Source organism: Myotis brandtii, unplaced genomic scaffold, assembly GCF_000412655.1.
Source record: "Myotis brandtii unplaced genomic scaffold, ASM41265v1 scaffold520, whole genome shotgun sequence".
Classification (NCBI taxonomy): domain Eukaryota; kingdom Metazoa; phylum Chordata; class Mammalia; order Chiroptera; family Vespertilionidae; genus Myotis; species Myotis brandtii.
The window spans coordinates 2,542,075-2,564,803 of NW_005369827.1; the positions used below are offsets into that span (position 1 = coordinate 2,542,075).

Genomic DNA, 22,729 nt, shown 5'->3' on the forward strand with positions numbered 1-22,729 from the left:
AAACTCTCCCAGCAGCAAACGTATTTCTCTTAGCAGAATGGCAAAACTAGTGGTTTGGCTAACCTCCTAGGACAAAACTCAAGTGAAGGAAGAGTTTAGAGTCTTTCAATCTTTTCATCTTTTCTCTTTTCGTAAGGAAATGCCTACTCATATCTGAAAAACAGTTCTACAAAACAACAGCAGAAAATACACAATGGGGCCCTAACTGGTTTGGCTCAGTAGATAGAGCGTAGGCCTGCGGACTCAAGGCTCCCAGGTTCAATTCCGGTCAAGGGCATGTACCTTGGTTGCGGGCACATACCCAGTAGGGGGTGTGTAGGAGGCAGATGATCGATGTTTCTAACTCTCTATCCCTCTCCCTTCCTCTCTGTGAAAAATCAATAAAATATATATTTTTTAAAAATACACAATGGGGGAAAAGTAGATTTACAGTTGTGATAACACAAAACAGTTTTAAACTTGCATTATTATTTATTAATTACTGCATTATTTTCCATACAGACAACTGTAAGCCTACTTTTGCCCCCACCCTGTACTGTTCTCCCTGGGATTTTTAGGTTCCTAACCAGTTTGCATACCACACCATGCTCTTCCCCTTGTGTTACATGATCGGGTTAGATTCAGAATGTTACAAGAAGATGGTCTCTCAACATGGTGGCTTTGAGGGGGGAATGTCCAGTGATGTGTGCAATGGTCGGTTCAGAACAGTCTCTGGAAATTCTGTAACAGGAGAGATACCAGAAAGAGCAGGACAAGCTGAAAGAAGAGTGGGAAAAGGCCCAAAAGGAGGTGGAAGAGGAAGAACGCAGATACTATGAGGAGGTAGGAAATTCCCGAGAAGGAATTGGATGTTGTGGTCCTAGTTCCTCAGAGGCTATCAAGGCTCTTTGTGTCTGTGGTATGTGTGTACGTGTGGCTGTGGCTGATGATCTTCACCCATAGAAGAGCCCATCAACCTCTTTAAAAGAGTCGTATCCTGGAGGCACTAAAAGACCACAATTCCACCAAATTCAGTTTGTGATCGGGTGTGCTGAGTCATGGTCAAGGGTGACAATATAATTATATCTGATCTCTAGTCAGAGAATCAGATTCTTGATTGATCTTAGAGAGAGGACATTAAAATATCAATGTCTTTGTCAGTGTGTTTGTTTGAGCAAACATGTTTGGTGGTGAATTAATTTTATGAGGATAATTTTGATAATCAAGGCCAAATGAGTCTTACCACTGCACTCACTCTATGGTACTGAAGAGATTTAGTAAAGAGATTTGGTACAGTAGGCTGAGTGCAGTGCTAAGGAATGGTGGGGAGGGATATTTGGTTTTGTAGGTTTCATATTTTTTAGATGAACAAACCAGACCACATTAGGTAATTTAAAGGGAGCTACATTTTATCTATATTATCTAAAATTTGTTTATGATTAATATCATTGTGAATTTTATCTTCAATAATAATTTTTGTACATAATCCAATCCCTACAGCATTTCTAATAAGGCTTCTTGCATCTCACTAACTAATTAATTTGTGAAGACTTTGTTTTCCTATTAAATCAAATGCTAATTTCCAAATCATTGCCCGTAGAGAGTATTATCTGATTTATGTGCTTTTAGAAAATAAGACCTTTTTTTAATGCCCTGCTTGTTTGCATATAATTCTGATGTCTTTTTTCTAAAGTTCCTTAATGAAATTTTTCTCTTGACAAATATGATACTTGATTTTCCCCCCTTCATTACTTCCCGTTCTTCCTCTTAGGAGCGCAAAATAATTGAAGACACTGTGGTTCCATTTACTATTTCTTCAAGTTCCGCAGACCAGCTGTCGACATCCTCCTCTGTGACTGAAGGCAATGGAACAGTGGTGAGACTATAAATTAAAAGCAGTTTGTGAAATAAACCTAAAAGAAGCACAAAACCAAACAGCCAAGTTTTCCATGAGTTTAAATCCAGGACTGGCTATTTCCCTGGGTTCGTGTCAGCTACTACATGGCCATCATACACCACGGTGTTATCATTCCATGGCCAAATCCTAGAGCCATTGCCCAAGGGGCAGTATAATCATTGCTGAGGCCAGATCTGCCCCACAGGCTGGCTACCAAGGTCTCTCTGCACTGGCTGGTTAGGTCCTAATTCAAGGGCCTTGTGCTGGGAAAACTTCTTTCTGCCCATCATTCGTTCATTCAATAGGCATGCATTCCTCTCTACCATAGCACACATCCCTTTGCACTGGTGGCAGCAGCAGGATGGCAACAGCAGGCTCTCCACCAGCCTCCATCAAAGTTGCCTCTAACCCACTCTTAAAATTCCACATGAAATTTACATGTGTCTTCAAGGGCTGGAGAGAGCCCCGAACAGCTGGTCTACCTCCACATCCCCCAAACAAGGTCATGGAGGTAGTGGACAGAAGTCATACCAAACCCTGGATAGTCTATAATCTGCATTAAAGAAGATAATGGTGGGCACTAGAAAGCCATTTGTCCTGAAATTAGCAGTTCTAAACTACTCCCCTCTATGACAACTTCTGAAAAAGATCCAGATTGCACGTTTATTTTAAATCGTTATAGCTCAGTTACTATTCAATTAATTTGAACAACTGTTCCTTAACTTGCAGGCAATGTGATTAGGGGGTGGGGGGGTGGGAAAGTTTCAGCTATTTCATAGCCAGAGATGAGTGTTGTCAAGTGGGTTTAATTTATATTTAAGATTATCCTTGTTTTCCCTATTAGAATAAGATGGATCTGGAAAACTGTCATGAAGAAGAACAAGAGACAAGACAGAAGAAACCATTCCAGGGGGGCAACAATGGCTTGTTGCCTGAGACTAGAGAAAGTGGTCCCCTGGAGGAAAAGGGCAGGTATGCCCCACGGTTCAGGCTGTCGGTCTAAATGCGCAAAACCGGGCTCTGCCTGTTCTCTCCCAGGAAGAGTGCTCATTGCTGATGCAAATCATATTCGCCTTTGAAATGATCATTCCAGTAATACATTACATATTGCTTGAACACATTCTAATGACTCTGAAGTCAGTGTCCTTATGTAATTGAATATAAATAGCCTGATTTTTAAATAGGCGAAGACTTTTTCAAATGAGAGGAGACAGTGTAGATCAGAGAAGGGGCATGTGGTCCATTCAAAGCCCTAAACCTAAGCATTGCTCACCTGAAATGGTTCATGTGTCTGGAGGGATAGAGGTTGAAGACATGTGCTGGGGTCCCACCCACTGTGGTTTCAGTGTGGACTTGAACCCTGCTGTTCGTATCCTCTGAGCTGTGAGAAGCCACGTTTACTCTGTGTGGTAATATAAAGAACAACCAACAAATTGATTGGGTGTGGGTAAACCCCTCCCCCCCACACACACTCATGGGTTCTAGTCTATTCCCTGGGAGCAGAATCGGATTGTAGCTTTGGGCAATGGTAAGTTTGTTGCTTCCACCCCACACCTAACCTAGAAGGGATCCACAGAAACCCAGGAGGCTCTGCCACGAGCACGTTCTTTATGAGACAGATGTTTGTCTCTGCAGCTCTGAGATACTAGACAGATATTGATAAGTGTGCATTCTGGGCCAGGTTGCACGTACACACACACACACCATCCTCAAAGGGGCCTGAAGACAGGAATGGCTATCTAAGGGTTCTTTTCAAAGACTGGTGAATTTGGGATTGGCTGAGAGCTGAGCTCTTCTGGTGGTATTTGCTCTGAAAATCCTATGCCCGTCAGCTAGAAGACTGGGTGAGGTGTAGGGTATAGGGCAGTGTTGGCTGAGAGCTGAGCTCTTCTGGTGGGATTTGCTCTGAGAATCCTCCTATACCCATCAGCTAGAAGACTGGGTGAGGTGTAGGGTATAGGGCAGTGATGGCGAACCTATGACACGCGTGTCAGAGGTGACACGCGAACTCATTTTTTTGGTTGATTTTTCTTTGTTAAATGGCATTTAAATATATAAAATAAATATCAAAAATATAAGTCTTTGTTTTACTATGGTTGCAAATATCAAAAAATTTCTATATGTGACACGGCACCAGAGTTAAGTTAGGGTTTTTCAAGATGCTGACACGCCGAGCTCAAAAGGTTCGCCATCACTGGTTTAGGAGCTCGGGGCCCACGTCCAGAGTCTGCAGAGCCCTCGGAATAGCACATCTGCTTCCAGTTAACACTGTTTAAAGGGACTCTCCAGGTTTATGAAGTGAAAGCCACCCATCAGGAATTTTTGAGCACCACTGATAAGCATTTTTTGTGAGTTTTTTATAGTTCTCCAAACAGCCTCTATTGTTGCCAGAGACCCTTTAAAATCTCTTCAACCTCTCCTTTCTTTATACACAGACGCTATAAAAAAGCTATGTAGATAACCATGGGCTGCCAAAGTCCCACGTGGTCCAAATGATTTCTCCAATAAGTCCTCTCGTGAAAATCTGGGGGAGTCCAGCAGTTAGCTCTGGCTTCTCTTGAAATTATTAGAATGAATTGCTTTGTGGGCAGGGAGGTGGGAGGGACATCAGAAATGATGGTTTCTCAAGCTTGTTAAATTGATGGATAATAAAAACGAGTAGCAGTTCAGAGCATTTAAACCTAGTTTAAAATAGAAAGAACAAATAAGCATTAGTTAGCCCTCATTTGTTTGTTTTTTTCATATTGAAATTGGTACTTCCATATCCTAAAGCAGTGGTCGGCAAACTGCGGCTCTTTGGCCCCTTGAGTGTGGCTCTTCCACAAAATACCGACTTCTGCGCATGGGCCACAAAGTTTCAATCGCACTATATGTGCGTGCCCACATGTGGTATTTTCTGGAAGAGCCACACTCAAGGGGCCAAAGAGCCGCATGTGGCTCACGAGCCGCAGTTTGCCGACCACTGCCCTAAAGGATAAGATCAATAATTTTAGTTCAGTTGCTTTTATCTCTGCTCTGAAATATACTTATTTATTTTAACAGACTTATTCAAGGGGCCTTGACTGATTCTGAGAACCCTGTATCAAAAGGAACCCATCAAAATGATCAGCTGGATACAGAAGCTGGGGCCCCCCACTGTGGGGTGAACCCGCAGCTAGCTCAGGGTAAGGAAGGAGAAGACCAACTGATGCTTAAATTATTGTACGACAGCCCCGCTTGTCATCCAGACAGATATGATTTCTATTGGCTACAGGCTTCTCTTCTAGCTTATGCTCTATAGCACCGTGAGTAAACTCCCACCGCCAAGTGCCAGACTCTCCTCGCGGACTCACCTTGAGCCCTCAGCAGACATTAGCACTTTAAAGAAAGGTGACTTGCTAAGCAAAGGTGATGTTACTGAGCACTAAGCTTATGTTCTTGTTTGGCCTCAGGTCCATCCCAGAATCAGCAGGTATCAAACCCGCCAGTGAACACTTTAGAAGATGTGAAGCCAAAAACCCTCCCATTGGATAACAGCATTAACCATCAGATGGAGTCACCGAGTGAAAGGCGGAAGTGAGTAACCAAAGATAGATGTGGAATTCCTTTTTTTTTTAATGTATTGACTAAGAATGGGAAAATGAAAAAGCATGTGATAGCAAGGTGTTAGCAGCATTTTCGTGCTTTCTCGCTCTTGAATCTCATTGATTCACGTTAACAAACGTTTATGGAAATTTAGGACAGTCTCCCAGACAAGTAATACATTCTGAGTTTATCAATTTGAAAGAAGCAAAGTAATGCTTTTAACCCACAAATCTAAACATTGAAAAAAATTTGCAGGCATGTTGTATTAACAATTTCTTTAAGTGAGTTAAAATGTCTCAAAATCTATTGACAAATATTCATTATCATTCTCTCCATTTTAGGTAGCTACCTTAGGCTATATTTTAATTTTGTAAGATTTCTATTTTTTTACAATAGTTTCTAATATTTTTGATACATTTCAATATAAAAGGCACTGTGTTGAAGGGTTTACATAGCTTTTCGCATCTTTTCATCAATTAACTCACTGAGCTCCCCCAATAACTTCAATTGAGTTATTATTCCCATTTTTCAGAGGAGGAAATAGAGGCTCAAGGAAATTAAATAACTTATTCAAAGTACTTGATGGTTAAGTGGTAGAAGAATTCAAAATGATACCACAGTTCAATGGTAAGATCATATGTAAACCAGAGGTTCTTTGTAATCAGCTTTTAAAATACAACATTCATTATACTTTAGCGAGTCCTCTACCTGGAGCTAGACCACCTGGATTCAGATTTTGACTCTGCCACTTGCCTGTGTAGGGCTTTGAGCAAGTTGATTAATCTTTCTCTGCTTCAGTTTCTTCATGTATAAAATGGCAACAATAATAATACTACCTACCTGTGAAGTTTTGTACCTGACGAATAATAAGTACTATGTAGTACAGCTGGTGGTAGACAATGAGGATGGTGATAAGGATGAGGATGACTTGTTTTATAAGTTCAACTTGTTACCTTATTTTTCTGTTACATTTTAAAAATGGTATTTGAACCATTTCCCCCTTTTCTCTTATGTCTACCCAATTTTGTTTCTATGTGCCTAGATGACACTCGGAATAAATAGAAACTGAAATCACACAGAAGTAATCATGATTGTTATTGATTATTGCAGTGATTTCCAACCATGTTTTAGGCCCTGGTACTTATCATCTAGGGCCGAGGTTCTCAACCTGTGGGTTGCGACCCCTTTGGCGGTCGAATGACCCGTTCACATTACAATTTACATTACGATTCATAACAGTAGCAACATTATAGTTATGAAGTAGCAATGAAAATAATTTTATGGTTGGGTTACAACATGAGGAACTGTATTTAAAGGGCCAGAAGGTTGAGAACCACTGCTCTAGGGTATTACCTGAAAACATGACATTTTGTTTTCTTGTTTTTTTGTTTTTGTTTTTTTAATATATTTTTATTGATTTTGGAGAGGAAGGGAGAGGGAGACAGAGAGAAAAACATCAATGATGAGAGAGAATAATGGATCGGCTGCCTCTTGCACGCCCCGCACTGGGGATCGAGCCCACAAGCCGGACATGTGCCCTAACCGGGAATTGAACCCAGGACCCTTTGGTCCACAAGCCAACGCTCTAGCCACTGAGCCACATCGACCAGGGCAAAACATGATATTTTGGAGGAGGAGGTGTGGGTGGGCAGGGGGCTCGGTGAGTTATTCCAAAACCAGTTAGAAGACAGGTGGACTCGTGTTCTGTTCACTCCTGTGTTGGCATTTCTCTTATCCTCATTTTTTTTTCTGTGTTCTGCCCCTTTCTGTACAAATGAAATGAACTTTTATAAGCAAGAGCCCAGAACTGACAGCTAATAACAGGCAGGGTGTGCAACCAACCACACCTGTGAAACCGTCTGGTAGCGTCTGGCTGGGGACCATTGTGCTTTGTAGATGCCAATGCCATAGCCGTTATTAAATGTTGTGAACACCACCCCTCATCACATGTCCTCAAAATGAATGTATTGTTAGAGGGTGGAAGCTACCCGACTGGAAAATACCTCCTTGAAGTTCTGCCCTTCCTTTCTGGGCTCTCTGCACACGCTTTTTCCTAAATCCCTACTTACCTTGCCCCTCTCTCCCCCGCATCTTTGATTTTTATATCTAACTCAGCATGCAATTTTAACTATTGAAAAATTATTCTGGCTTTTCCGTTCAACAGCGCCAGCCTGGTCTGATATCATGCAGCCATTGCATGTATAATCTTTGCCAGACGGATTTACTATTTTTGTTCTTTAGAAATAATTACCTCTAGGACACTCTGTGGTCTTTTCTTTGGTTATCAGGGAAGTATTTTATTTCCGTACCTAAAATGTCTTCTCTTATAGGGTTGGGCTTCTCTTTTCTTGTCATAATTGTTGGCTCCTTTACCATGTTACAGGAAAAGCCCTCGAGAGCACTTCCAGGCGGGACACTTGTCCCCCTGTCCTCCCACCCCTCCTGGCCAGTCACCAAACCGGTACAAGAGGTCAGCAAGCCTTTCGGAGGCGGCTCTGTTTTGACTAGAGCCTGCCAAGCATAATTCGAACCGAATTAATGCTTGCCGAATGATTTTGAGAAGTTTGCCCATCAAATCGCTTTCAACACACACACACAGGCAGGAGGAGAGAGAAAGCCAAGTGCATGACGTTGGCGCGGCTGTGGCCACAGGCCTTTAATTATATTCTGTGGAAATTGCAATCTAATAATAAAATCCACCAGACAGTTGCCGGGCTCCTCAGTCGGCGCCTTCCCCTCCAAGACGGCTCGGTCCTTCTAGGCTGATGGCTCTTACAGAGAACCAGGCGGGGCCGAGCAGCGAAACTGCATCCTTCCTTCCCCTACTCAGGCTCTCTAAGGATGGCTGCCGGACGTTAATTGGGCCCCATGATGTTCTTAAAAGCTGCCGAGTTCCCATTCACTGGAGAGACCAATTACTGAGGACTACTCCAAGGTTTCTTTGATTTAGACATTTCATTTAACTACTGGGTAGAGGGAAATCCTAATAAATAGGGTTTGCTCAGGGCAACTCTTCCTCTTCTCTGTTTTCTTCCTTTCTGTTTCTGCTGTCCCTCTGTACTCTGTTGGCTTCTGAATGGTATTGCACATTTTCAAACTTCTTGTGCAATTCCAAGCGCTTTCCAGATGATAGGCACCAGTGCCATCTGATCTTAGCTGTGGGCAAGCCACCCCAGGAGACAGCCAGCTTATCCCTCGCCTGGTGTTGGTCTGCTGGGTTTGATTCTTTGTCCACTGGCGGGCCCTCTGCTGGGGGCTGGGGGGTACAGAGATGGGGTCCAGGCAGCCCATGCCCTCAAGGGGCTTACAACTCCCGAGTGCCCAGGTTATAGTCGCGGAGCTTACACTGGAAGGAGCAGTAGAGATCATCTAGTCCAACCCTCTCATGTTGAAGTTGAAAGAGAAACCCAAAGGGAGTTCTTTGCACCAGATCCCAGAACCTCTGGACAAAGCAGGGATCTGATCCCATATTGGCCTGTGGCCTGTGGGGCTGTATCACAATTGCCTCTCTATTTTTATACAAAAAAGATTTCTTTGCTTAATAGGTAAAAGAAATGCCCTCGTGGGCCAACGAATCAATTATAGAAAATTTTAAAGCAACATTGAAATCTTACTAAAGCTAAATTTGATCATCTTTTAGAGTTTATATAAACGTGATGAATACATGGAATCATTTCAAGGCATTTGATCATTGTGATTGAATAAACAACACCCACTTCTTGTAACAATTAACTAAAATACACTTACACATGCATATATACATGCATGCCAGGTTCTCTATCACAATGGAGGCCCATTGTATTTAATCTAGCACTTGTTTGCCAATTACATCTAATGCTTCATTTCTGCTCATTATCAGTTTAGTAATTGTCATTTCACTCATGAATGTTTTTTTTTTTGCATGAGGCTACATGTTTGTGTATGTAACCAACTCTTCTAAATGGGAGGTTTGATTATTATACGTGGTTTTGACCTAGGTCTATAAGTGGGAAGAAGCTGTGCTCGTCCTGTGGGCTTCCTTTGGGGAAAGGAGCTGCGATGATCATTGAGACCCTCAATCTCTATTTTCACATCCAGTGCTTCAGGGTATGTATTCATCACGCTCCTCTCTAAGTACAATGTTGTGGTGTCCTTGGGCGTCGCTCTGGGCTGAGACAGACCTCCTGGGAACCCTGATGGCCTTTCCTCATGAGGCCCGCCCTTCTGTGTGTACAGAGTGTGTGTGGAGTCCAGCCTTCGGGAGGAAGCTCTCAGCTATCATGCGTTCCTCTGGGGAGTCAGCTTAGAAGTAGCAAAACAGGTTTGTGCAATGTGTCTTTGTGAAACAGGTTTTGTTGCTGAAGAGCATCTATTCTGGCAGGAAGCTGAGAATGCTACCCTGGGAGGCCAGTGATACTTCTGCATCTTTTAGGGCATGTGAATTTATTGGGAAGGTGATATCTTTGCAGCTTCTCAAACTCTGGTGACTTGATGTTGAAGATTTTCTGTCAGTTCAGTGTGGTTAGAGCTAGTGGCAAAGTTGAATGTGTCTGTGATCCCAAACTGAAGAGCACTTCCTCTGAGAAGCTGCCCTGCTCCCCCAGACTAAGTCTCTCGCCTTTGTTCCAGGGCCTTACAGAACCTTTCATGGTCCGTACCACTCACTGTTGCATTGTTTAACTATCATGTCCTTTAACAAACGATCAACTCCATAAAAGCAGGAGCCATGTCTGCCTGGCTCACCACTATTTCCTCTTCACCTAGCAGACATGGTGTCTGTAAACATTTTTAGATAAATGAATTAATATGTATACTGAAAATGAGGAGGCTTGGATTCTAATTCCAAATTTCCTGCTAAGTAAGTGATTTAATCAGTTATAACTGATTTATTATATTAAATTTATAAGTTGGCCTCTTTCAGTATTTCCCATCTTTTTTTTCTTTTTCTTTTCTTTTTTTTTTTTTTTTTTTTTTTGCTCATAGACATCTTTCAAATTAATATATAATTTTTGAAACTAAACCTTCTTCCTCTGAAAGTCATTTCTTTCTCTTTATAATCCTGATGTGCTTTCTTTGTCCTTCTTGAATTTTGTTCTATGTCTTGTTGGTAGATTCCTCAGCTATAAAGTACACTGGCATGGGGTTAAAATAACTCCCACTTTACTGATAAGCTAAGGGAAAGTAAGTGAAGTTGTCCCAAAATTTAATAGCACCAGTTCTCACTGGGAAGCAAAGCTTATCTTGGATAAAACACAATATGGAGACTTAATGAGACTCAATTTATCAATATTCTCATTGAAAAATTAACCAAGATAATGCACGTCTTAAATGGTCTAAGAGTATTTTGAGGTTCAAGGCATTTACATTTTAAAATCTCATGGTAATGCCAAGATAATATGTTCCAACACCAGAGTTTTTTCTCTGAAACTTTACCAGAACTCAAAATAATAGAGGTGGCAAAGAGTCTTTGCAAATTCTGAAGAGGCAGGAGATTCCCTTTCTAAGCTGTCAAGGCCATTATTTTCTCTCGTCTTTCACTTCCTGGCCTGACCTGATGCTTTAAGATACATAGCTGTGCAATGTAGATGCAACTTGTAACATAATTTGGATGAAGCCTCCCTCTGTCCCCAATGACCTTAAAACATGAGTCTGAGGCTGGCCCTCTACTCCTGAGCTCAGTCCTGCTCTCCTGGCGAGAGGCTGGCATCAGAACCAACCCCTACTTTAAGACCATTATAAACTGATGAACAAAAATAGATACAGAGGCAGAGCAACATCGAACAGACTGTCAAACTACAGCGGGAAGGCCGGGGAGGGTTGGGGGTGGGGGTAAGAGATCAACCGAAGGACTTGTATGCGTGCATATAAGCATAACCAATGGACACAAGACACTGGGGGGGTATGGGAGGCTAGGGGAAAGTCAAGGGGAGGGGGAAAAAAAAGGAGACATATATAATACTCTTTGTAATACTTTAAGCAATAAAACAATTAAAAAAAAAAAAAAGAACCAACCCCTACTGCCACTCCTCTGGCGCACCCAGCAGTCTATCCCACAGTTTCTGTCTGCACTCAAGCTGACTTAAGCTGAAAGGAGTGCCGTTCTCAGTGGATTTGTGACTCTGGGTGTCACTGCCTTTAATGTGGAAAGATAAGGTGAATAGCTATTTCCTAGGAATTCTGATCTGACAGAACTTACCAACTCTGCTGGGAAGCGTAAGGTGATTATTCACAGACAAGTTTTCATTCATAACCTGCTGCCCATGTGTTTCTTTAAAACCACTAGAATTTAATCTGTTTAAAATGGTTCATTGGTCAAATATATGGTGACGGAAGATTTGACTTTGGGTGGTAAACACACAATGCAATATAAAGAGGATGTCTTATAGAATTTTACACTTGAAACCTATATAAATTTATTAACCAATGTCACCCCAATAAATTTAATTAAAAAAATAATAAAATGGTTCTTCCATCTTGATTGAGAAAAGGCATGTGATAGAGGTTAACAACATAGGCTTTGGGATTAACCCAACACCACTTACCGGGTTTACAACCTTGGACAAATAGGCTAACTTCTCTGAACCATCGTCCTTCTCTGGAAAATGCAAGGAGTTACCATAAAATGCTAAAAGTATATTGTTGCTGTCAGTCGGTTCTTAGTGCAGCATCTAACACATAGCAGATGCTCAAAAAATATGGAGGTTGTAGAAGTGATTATTGCGCTATTCATGTAAAGAATAACTAAGCATCATAAAGAGATTCCTTATGCATCTTATAACCTCTGTTCTTTCTCCCCTGTAGTGTGGAATTTGCAAAGGACAGCTTGGAGATGCAATGAGTGGGACGGATGTGAGGATTCGAAATGGTCTTCTAAACTGTAATGATTGCTACATGCGATCCAGAAGTAAGTACTGGGGTGAAATACCTTGAGATAAGTGAGTGCAATAGTGTGCCTTTCTAGGGCCCATTTGAGGAATTCAGTTATTTCTGCCTATCAGTTAACACTCCTACCCTGAGGGAAAGATTTATTAACATCTAGGTAAAGGAAACAATAATGAAGTAACCCCTTAATTACCACTTGTTTTTTATTAGAAGTTACTGCTTGGGTGTGGCCAAATTCTTTTCATCATGAAGTGCATTAATACACCAGCAGATAAAAACTGTGGGCCAAGTTTGAGGCATTGCCTGAGCTCACCACAGAGACTTGGGTGAGATAGAAGGCAGATATAAGGTCTGTAAAGCACTATTTGCTGGCCGAGGCATATCTTTAGAAGACCAGCACCATTGTGGGGAGGGGTTGAAGTGTGAAGAATGGCTCTCCAGTGTTCATCAAATCAAGCACCAGCTCCTCAGTAGTTTCATGTTCTACATTCAAGAGTTTCATGACACAATATGTTGTTGGTCCCAACTAAATTTAAAGTCCCCAGAGGCCAAATGATGGGTTCTGCTCTTTGTGAATCTCTGCCTTTGGCCAAGATACCTGAGCACATAATCAGAGCTGAACAAGTATGTGCTGTCTTGAAGCTCCCTTGAGCAGCCTGCCCTCGGACCTTGTATCTGGGTTTCCTACCATAGAAGGTTCATGTCAGTTTGTGGGGCACCAGGGGGTGCTGTTGCCCAGCTGCTGTTTAGAAAATCTGAAAATAGCCAGTGGCTAAACCTCTGAATCCAGCCTCTCTCTCCATCAGAAATATAGCCCTTCTGGTGCATGGCCTAGACAACAAGCGACTCTTCTATGAAAATTCATTGGTCAGAAACTCTTTCTTCAAAAAAAACGGGTGGGGAAATGAAGAGATGGTGTTTGAAATACAAGAATGTTTTGTTATTTCTCCAAGTAAAGGAAGTGACATTTTTATAGCTTTTTTTTATAGCTAATTTAGGGTCTCTAAATCTACAAGACTAAATACTTTAAGAGTAAAAATTGAAATTAAATTCTTTTATAGCTGTAGGTTAAGTATAATCTGAGAAATTTATACATTTTTAATAAAATTATGTGAAATAAAAATTTAATCAAATCCAGGTGATTTTGATCTATCATAAACATTTGACTTCAGAACAGTTCCAACTTAGAGATGAGCTGGTACCATCAAACTAGACTATTTATATTACATATTATATTTTTGTATTATATACATTTATATCTTATATATTTATACCAGATATTATATATCATTTACACATGTAACATCTATGTTATATATTATATATGTTTATACCATGTATATAGAGCATATATAAACATATGCTATAAATATATATTCATACCATTATAATATATATACACATGGTATAAACATATAATATTAATATTGATACTATGTATCAAACATATAAAATCTGGTATAAATAGTATTTATATATATATATATATACACACACACACACACACACACACACACATATATATATTCCATGCATACACAAATACCTATATACATGTGTAATATATAATATATTTTTAACTGAATTTTTTTGTCTTTATACATTAGAAATGAAAACTAAACCCTTTATTCCCATTTTCAAGGTGATTTTTTCTATCATCTATAAATTATACGTTTTCTCAGCCAGCTGAGTGTGAACCATGGAACCAGAAGAGGGCACTGTTAGGTTGCAGGACTGTTGGGCCAGATTTGGAAAGCGCCATAAATCTGAACTTCCATAATTTAAAGTGCTTGAAGGATGCCAGCAGAAAGCAAACATGAACCCACCTCTGGGTGACAGTAACCTGTTTTCATCCAGATTTTTATTTTAATTGAGAAGTTGGATGATTCATTGTCATTTCTTTTGGAAATTAGCTTTTTGGATCTAGGCCAGGAATTTTTTTCCTATGTATACAGCAATAAGGGGCATTAACTGTTTTTAATTCCAAATCTAAAGACAAGAACTGTGGAGTTTCAGTAACAGTCTCAGAAGATGAAAAATAAGAAAATGATTTGGAGGTAGACTAAAGATAGGATTTTTTTCTTTGGTTATTTTAATGCAATATTTTACTATGATTTTTTTTTTAGAATGCGAAGATACTAAGAAGAAATAAAAAGTCTTACTATCTCCCTAGACATTCAAAAATAAATAAGTAAAAGTTATAAGTGGTATAAGGTTAGAAAATTGAATGTTCAGAAAGATACCAAATTAAAAATAAATTTTAAAAAATCCAAAGTTAACCACTGTGATCACTTTCTAATAATTGCTTGGGGAAAGGGGCAGAACATATGTTTGTATAGGTGTACACACAGACACACCAGATGCATATGTGCTGGTTTCTATTTCACAAAGGTAATTACATAATCAGTGTTCTGCACGTAGTTTTCCTTGCTGTTGTTTTTAACTTAATGATATATCTTGACAATTTTTCCATATAACATGTCTTTCCTCCTCATTCTTTTCAATGGGTTTTTAATAGCTGCATACAATCCCATTGTATGGATTTATCATAATTTAAAACTAAATCTCCATGAATGGGCATTTCAGTCGTTTCCAGTTTTCTAATCTTATTTTTAAAATGCTCCCATGAACGTCCTGCACATATGTCCTGATGAACATTTGAAAGTATTTCCTCAGGGGAGATTGTGAGCAGCGGGACTGCTGAGTTAAAGGCATGTGCTTTCTCATTGTCAGACAAGTTCCCAACTATCTTCCAGAAAAGCGCTCTCTCCCTGCGAAGTGCTTAAGGGCCCCTTCTCTCCATGTCTGTCAGCTCTGGATGTCATCAAACTTTTAAATTTCCACTCTGCTAGGTGCTTTGATCTGTATGTCTTTAATTATAAGTAAGTTTGACCACCAAGTTTGACCACCTTTTCATATGTTTATTCACCATTTAGATTTCTTTTTCTATTAAAAAAAAAAAAGTACTTCTTTATCCTTTGCCCATTGTCCTATTGGCACTTGACTTATATGAGCTTTTATAAATTCAAGACATTTCCCTTTTATTTTATATTTGCTGCTTGTTGCACTTATCATTCACCTTTCTACTTTATGATTTTTTTTCATAGAAAGGATTTTTACTTAGGTAACTTAACATACCTTTTTTTATTTCTTTTTTTTTGATTCTGTGTTTTGCATCCTACTTAGAAAAACTCTCACTACTCCAATGTCATAAATTTAGCCGAGATTTCTCCTAGGATTGTTTTTTGTTTTCTTTTTCACATGTAGATTTGTGACATCAGGATTGTATTTTGGGGTTAGAAATGAGATAAATATCCAGCTTCCCCTCCCCCCCCCCAATTAGCCAATTGTGTGAATATAACTTAATGTGCAATCCCTTTTTTCCTAACTAATTTGAAATGCCAGCTTTCTCATAAACTAAGTTCACATATATATTTAGGTCTATTTCTGGATATTATATGTTTTATTAATCTATTTATTATCTCATGTCAAACAATTTTAATTATTATAGCTTCGTAATATGTTTTAAAACTGAGTCATAATGGCCACCTTAACTCTAATTATTTTTTCCAAATTTTCCTAACTCTACTCTCATGTTTAGTTTTCCAGATAAATGTTAATGTCATTTTAGGCTAAACTTTAAGTCCGCACATCACAGGGAGAATGACCAGCACATCTGAAAATACTGCTTATTTTTCTTCTTGGTGTCATAAGGAAAACATATATGTTAGGAGTGAATAGGTGGAGGGGATAATGATGAGCTAGAGAAATATAAATACACTTGAATTGGTTGACTATATCCCAGATGCAATAAAAGAGTCGGAATGGAAAGAAATAGCTAAAAATCATTTTTCTTTTTTCTTTATTTGATTTTGATCTGAGTTGAGAAGAGGGGAGATGGATAGATACGAGAGGTGGTTTACATCATAGGCATGCTAAGTGAAACAAAATAATTTCATTGTATGGAATAATAAAACCTGAATATATAATCCTATTTTCTTCAAGTAACTAGTCACATTGAAATGAAATTTTTCTCTTGGAGAGGAAAAATAGCATAACGGCATATTAAAATGCAATTCCTAAAAGCAATGTAAACAGTTTTTAAGTCCGTATGTAAATGGCAATGGACGTGCAAAACAAATTACCTGTCAGGGACCGAGCCGGCACATGTTTCACTTGTGCCATTTGCGCCTGGGTGTTGGGTGACTGTGTCTTTGTGTCTGTTCCGTCATTCACTCACACGAAATGTGTTTAATGCAAAATCCCCAGGGTCGTTTCCAATGTTTCAGTTGCCTCGTCACAACTGTAGAGCCTAAAGTGAAGGAGAAAGTTTGTGAAGCTTCCAGCAGGAAATAGAGGACTCAAACTATCCTTCCTAGATAGGGTTGCCAGATTTAAAAAAAAATTTAAAAAAAAGACAAGATGCCCAGTTAAATATTTTTTTGCCTTGTTAAGTCTGAATTTCAGATAAATAATGAATTACTTTTGTCGGCATATGTTCCAAATATTGTGTGTTCAGGATTTAGCACTACTATATCCCAAATATCATATCGGATAGACACTTAGGCTAAATATTGTATTTGTTGTTTCTCTGACATTCAGATTTTACTGGGTGTTCTGTGTTTCTCATTGCTACTCCAGCAATCCTGTTTCTAGATCATATGCCAAATGTCTCCCGTTGCAATGTCTTTATTCTTAGAGAAACCAAAGCCTAAAGAAACTGAGAGAAGGGAGAGTATTTTCTTGCTTATTTGCCAAGAAGGCAAGGTAGAAAACTTGATGGGGATCATATGGTGTAGGGTGAAATCCAGAGGATTTCAACCAAATTTTACAGGGCATGTGAATCACTTGGGCTCTTGTGAAGTTCCGGGATGGGGCTCAGAAGTCCAGCTCCGGGTAATATCAATACTGCTCCTCCTGGGAACACACTGAGCGGGAGGGTGGGACAGGTTTTCTTCCCTGGAGGGAAGAGGCTTTGGCAGCGGCCATAGCTAATTTGGGAAACCTTTAAACATCTGAAGCAAGAAGCATTGATTACTTTAACCAAATGTCGCTCTGATTTCTTTATCACAGGTGCTGGCCAACCTACAACATTGTGACATGGTTTTCAAGACCCCAGATCACTCACCACTTCTCTCTTGAGAGTGTCCCCTGGCAATTGTTTAACAGAATCCCATGTTCAGGGGCTTCTCAGCATTCATCTAGTTTCTGAAAGGCTACTCTAAAAGGTGGTATCTGTTCTTTCATAGCACAGTGTTTGTGTTTTTCCTGTTTGTTGTTTCTCTTTTTTTTTGCATTTGCACAATATATACAAAAGAATATTGAACTATAATGATTCTGACTAGTTCAAAAGAAGGTCTTAGCATGGTCGAACAGGCTTATGGTTTAAAATGTGTTATTCTCTTCTTTGGGGAGTTGATGAGATAGATGATTCAATAAACCTGTTTTGTTTTAGTATTTCTAGGAATTAAATACTTTGTGTTTACAAAATTGAGCTGCAGAAAGTGCAAGACATGCCAATTTGAGACACGGGGTCTTTTAAGACAGGAGCTTACAAGTAATGCATTTCAGATACTAAAAACCACATCATATAGCTCTGAGCTATAACTTGTTTTTAATGCAATGACACTAGTCTGATAATATATACTGTAATCCTGAAACATTTGTGTTACTTACCTTTTGAGGCAGAAGTCATACCAATAAATTATTGCACCGTTAGTGTTAGGTTTAGTGTGCTTTGAAGGTTATGTCATTGATAGAGCCTGGGCCATCAAATAAAGAGAACCCTTGCACTATCAGCTAGACTTACACTCTGGACATTGCCCAAGGGTAGGGGAACCCAGAGGAAAACACTTTGGTCATCATTTCCCAAGTCCTTTCCAAAATATGTGAGGAAGTTTGATCTTCAAAAGAGTGGTGGGCCCATGCCAGCCACCAGGGCTTTATTGCTTACTCCTCTTCAGACTCTACATTCAATAAAAGACTCAGCATAAGGCATCCGGAAACCCTCATAGAGGTCGGTCCTTCATTAAGTGAAACCACTGCTCACCCTTGCCTGCAAGGTCTCCTTGAGGGCACAGGTGTCTAAAGAACAGCATTAAGTTCATCCTAATAGAATCCAAATGGCACGTGATGGGATAAGCCACTGGTGTGTCATCAGCAAGAACCTGCAGGTTCCATGTGCGCTGCCCACCCTAATGGACATCTGCTCTTCCTCATTCTCCTACATCACCGGCTCTCTCTGCTCTCAAGAATTCTGAACCTTGCTCATGGAGACCTTCAGAGAGGAACTCTTGTGGAGAGCTGCTTACTTTTTAAGCCCTGTGTGGTGTTTCATCGGGCCAAGAGGGGAATCGAGTGACTAAAAAGCATCATGTTTTAAATCTCCAGGTTATTTTCTTTAAGACTGGGGAAAGGGGGACTATTTATTCTGCCTTGAAATGATGGCAAATAAGTGAAGAGGACCTTTTGTGAATGTAGACTGTGGATGTCTGCCTAATAGATTCATGTAGTCATTAAAGGAGACCAAGTAGATGTTCTTCTGTTACGTAAGCAATAATTTTTTTTCTGTCTTATTGAGTATGGCCAGCAATTATTTATTTTACATGCTAGATGGTTCTCTGCATGTGGGTTCCATATAAGTGCAGAAATTCCCTCAGCCACTGGAGGTATTTTGACCATTTTGTCATTTGGATGAGCTGCGGTTAGATTGAAATTCACACATCACTTCATTAAAAATTGTGCCTTAGAAAATGCAAAGCTGTTGCACACAGTATGAATTATGGATGCAGTACATTGAAGAGAGATGAAGTCACTTCCAAGTTCCCAAGACTTCTCCTGGAGGTGTTTGCTGTTTTACAGGGAAAAAATAAATAAAATTTAAAAAAAGAAAAATAGAAAACATTAACATGAAAAAAGTTTTGAAAATGTACAGATTAAGTTCAATATTTTGATTAACCACCTGCATGTTTTATTAAATATTTTGATAATGTGATGTTTACACTTTGCATGATATTAGCAGAGTACTTTACCGGAAACAATGCACAAAAACATGTACAATACGATCATTCATAACCAATTTTTATAGGATACTTTTTACATGTGGAACTCCATCCGTTATGTAGGGATTATATGAATATTGCACATTCTCTTCTGGTTTCACAGACCCATTTATACACATTTCTTAGTGAGACTCATTGTACATGTATTGAAGCTAGAATTGAGTCAAGAAAAATAAAGCCCATTCTCTGACTGCGAGATGTGCTTTCCCATAATGAACAATAGTCACCAGCACAGAATAATCTCCAACATTTTCTAAATTCTAATTGCCAACTGTTTCTATTTATATTTGATTTATATTTCATTTGGAGTCTGTTACATGGCAGCTCGGGCAGACTAGATCTTGTTTTTTCCAAGGCAGCATAATGAGTATGATCTATTTCTTTTCAAATAATCTTTGAGATCCCAGGGAAAAAAAATGCTCTGCTCTGTGGAGCTACTATGTAAATGTGTTTGCTTAAAAAAAAAAAAAAGATGATGCAAGTGAGTGATTTATTGTTCCCAAGGAAGTACGTCTGACTTTTTTTCTCATACTCCAAAAGCCAGTCCCTTCTCTTTCTTAAGAAAAAAATGGGTAACTGTTATTCACTAGCAAACTTTCATGCCATTTCCTCGTTCTTTCTATGTAGTGGTATTAATGCAATACATATTGTAGTTATCTATACACAGTGTAAGACTTAACGAACTGAAATGATCCACCTCATGTGTGAGTCCGTCCAAAAGATGTTACTGTTCTGGGTGGGCCAATGTTCTGTATCAGTTACACTAACCTTCATTTAAAATATTTATTCTAAAATGCCTCTAAGAAATAGTAAAAAACAAATAAAAAGTTGTCTAAAATGCAACAGCTTTTATAGTAAATGTACATTTATAAATAAAATACTCAAATCAGCTTTGTATTCCACTGATGTTTTGTTTGTTTTTTGGAGGGGGAGGGGCAGGTTGATTTTCTGACTTGGGGAACAGAGAATCAAGCTTTCTACTATAGCTTTTGGTCCAAGGTCCCATAGTCAGATGATGGCAATGATTCATATTTGCATATACATATTATGCATTTTTGAGGTCAACTCAGATTTACCAGCTAATTGCAGGAGTCACTAAGGAATTGCCATCCACTGAAGGACTCAAACACCTTGAGATGAGGCACATAACCAGGAGAGACCAGGCAAATGCCAGTGGAAATGATCTGAAACAACCAAATGATGGTCACCTTCCAGCACTGGCTAGAGAAAACCAAGCCAAGCTCTTTCCCCAGCGCTGCCCCCAAGATTCCCCTCTCACTGTACTGTTTGTTCTGCCACTTTCCCCAGCGCTGCCCCCAAGATTCCCCTCTCACTGTACTGTTTGTTTCTCGGGGGTCTTTTTCTTCGTTGTTGAACCAGGGGATAAATGTTGCAAAACAGTGGCATCCTGTGACACAGTTGCTTTCCAAAATGCACTTGTAGACCTGGCCAGGTAGCTCAGTTGGTTAGAGCAATACATCAAGGTTGCAAGTTCAATCCCCAATCAGGGCAGTTACAAGAATCAACCAATGAATGCATAAACAAGTGGGACAACAAATCAATGTTTCTTTTTATCTTTCTCTCCCCATCTCGCTAAAAAAAAATCAATAAAATTTTTTTAAAAGAGGGAAAAGCAAATTGCACTTGTATCTTTACTGGCACTCTGTCCCAAATTTGTAGGTGGTGGTAAGAGCAAGCAAGTTCCTTGGAAGTTTTTGTCACTTTATGATGCAATATGCCAATGGCCACTATGAGTTGTATTCCGCTTTTTTTGGCAACTTTTGGGAGCTAGTAGCTGCTACTATTTCCATAGAAAGGTAAATTCTTTGTCTTTCATAAAAGAGTTTTAGTAGCTACCAGAGTAGTTTAGTATATCTATTGCTATTTAAATGAAAGTTCACTTAATTATAATGCATTTCAAAACAAAGTATAAGAATGTTATTCTAACTTGTGATCTACAAACAATTTCTTTATCAAAAGAAACATTTTACTAGCTCTCTTTTCATTGGCTTTCTTCAAGACCTAAAGATGCTAACCTAGACCACAAAAGGATCCCTCCTCATCTTTTGGCATTAAGTCAGGGGTTACAAACTCAATGACTGTAAGAACCAGTCAGGCATTGCAAATGAAAGCCAAAGGAGATAATAAAGAGCAGTATGAGCTACAGCAAACAAAGACAAGTTCTCCAGAAAGAATGGAAACAGCAATGTGGCTTTACCCAATGGTCTTCATATGAAAGCTCCAGCTTTTTAAATGTTGACAACAATTTCAAACATTTCCTGACACAATGCCAGTCAAAATTGTGAGACTCCACAAAATTTATCTGCAAGTCTAATTTTATTCTTAGGCCACCAGTTTACAACCTGTAGCTAAGTCTTCTCTTCATTTCATCAATCAGCTTCTACTAACTTGCTCTGCTGTGAATCCTTTCATTTGACAAATATCTATATATAAAAGACTAAGAGACCATCTGACCGTCTGACCGGTAGCTATAATGCACAATGACCACTAGGGGGCAGATGCTTTGACCGGTAGCTATGACATGCACTAACCACCAGGAGGCAGATGTTCAATGCAGGAGCTGCTAAGCTGTGGTGACTTGGCAGCTGCGGTTCTCAGGTGACTCACCCGGAACCAGAGAAGAGGAAGCCTGATTCCAGGATTCCAGGGTGCGTCACCCCGAGAACTGCCCTCTCTCAATCCAGGACCCCTCAGGGGATGTTGGAGAGCTGGTTTTGGCTCGATCCCTGCAGGCCAGGCCGAGGGACCCCGCTGGTGCATGAATCCGTGCACCAGGCCTCTAATATTAAGAAATGGGCATACAAAATATGTGCTTTATGAGGGTCTTGGGTCATTAAGAGAAAGAAGCTAAAAGAGACATTAACTAGCAGGTACTGCTACAATTCATTAACACTTTTAGTAGCATTATTTATATATTGTCCTCAAAGATTGCTAGTTTACAAGCACCCATGTTCAGTGTTTTGCCCTTCCCCTTCATAGTTTTTCCTTCTTTCTTCTAAGTGACTCAAAAAGAACAGAAATTGTCTTGGCCATTTTTAGACCTTACCCATGATTTTTAGGATAAAATGAAAAGTTTATCTAAAATACCTCTTGGGATTTTGATAAAAAATGAATATATAGATCATAATTTTCTAATTGGCATTGTTAGTAAGAATACCATTAAAAAAATTTTGTTTTGTTAATCCTTACCGGAGAATATTTTTCCATTCATTTTTAGAGAGAGTGGAAAGGAGGGGGAGAGACAGAGAGAGAAACATCGATGTGAGAAAGACACATCGATTGGTTGCCTCCCCCATATGCCCCGATCAGGGCCAGGCATCAAGCCCACAACTGGTACATGCTCTTG

At 39.6% G+C, this 22,729-nt stretch overlaps 1 protein-coding gene across 1 annotated transcript in view; it reads left to right on the top strand.

Moving 5' to 3' along the window:
- The window catches only part of LIMCH1 (LIM and calponin homology domains 1), an 83,800-nt gene extending 63,541 nt beyond the window's left edge, over window positions 1–20,259 (top strand). Inside the window, exons 13-21 of the mRNA XM_005877485.2 lie at window positions 558–641; window positions 730–822; window positions 1,751–1,855; window positions 2,721–2,848; window positions 4,919–5,040; window positions 5,308–5,431; window positions 9,418–9,526; window positions 12,221–12,323; window positions 17,375–20,259. Coding sequence (XP_005877547.1) covers window positions 558–641; window positions 730–822; window positions 1,751–1,855; window positions 2,721–2,848; window positions 4,919–5,040; window positions 5,308–5,431; window positions 9,418–9,526; window positions 12,221–12,323; window positions 17,375–17,400 — 894 coding nt within the window. The 3' untranslated portion in view covers window positions 17,401–20,259. The remainder of the gene's footprint in view (window positions 1–557; window positions 642–729; window positions 823–1,750; window positions 1,856–2,720; window positions 2,849–4,918; window positions 5,041–5,307; window positions 5,432–9,417; window positions 9,527–12,220; window positions 12,324–17,374) is intronic.
- The last annotated feature ends 2,470 nt before the right edge of the window (window positions 20,260–22,729 follow it).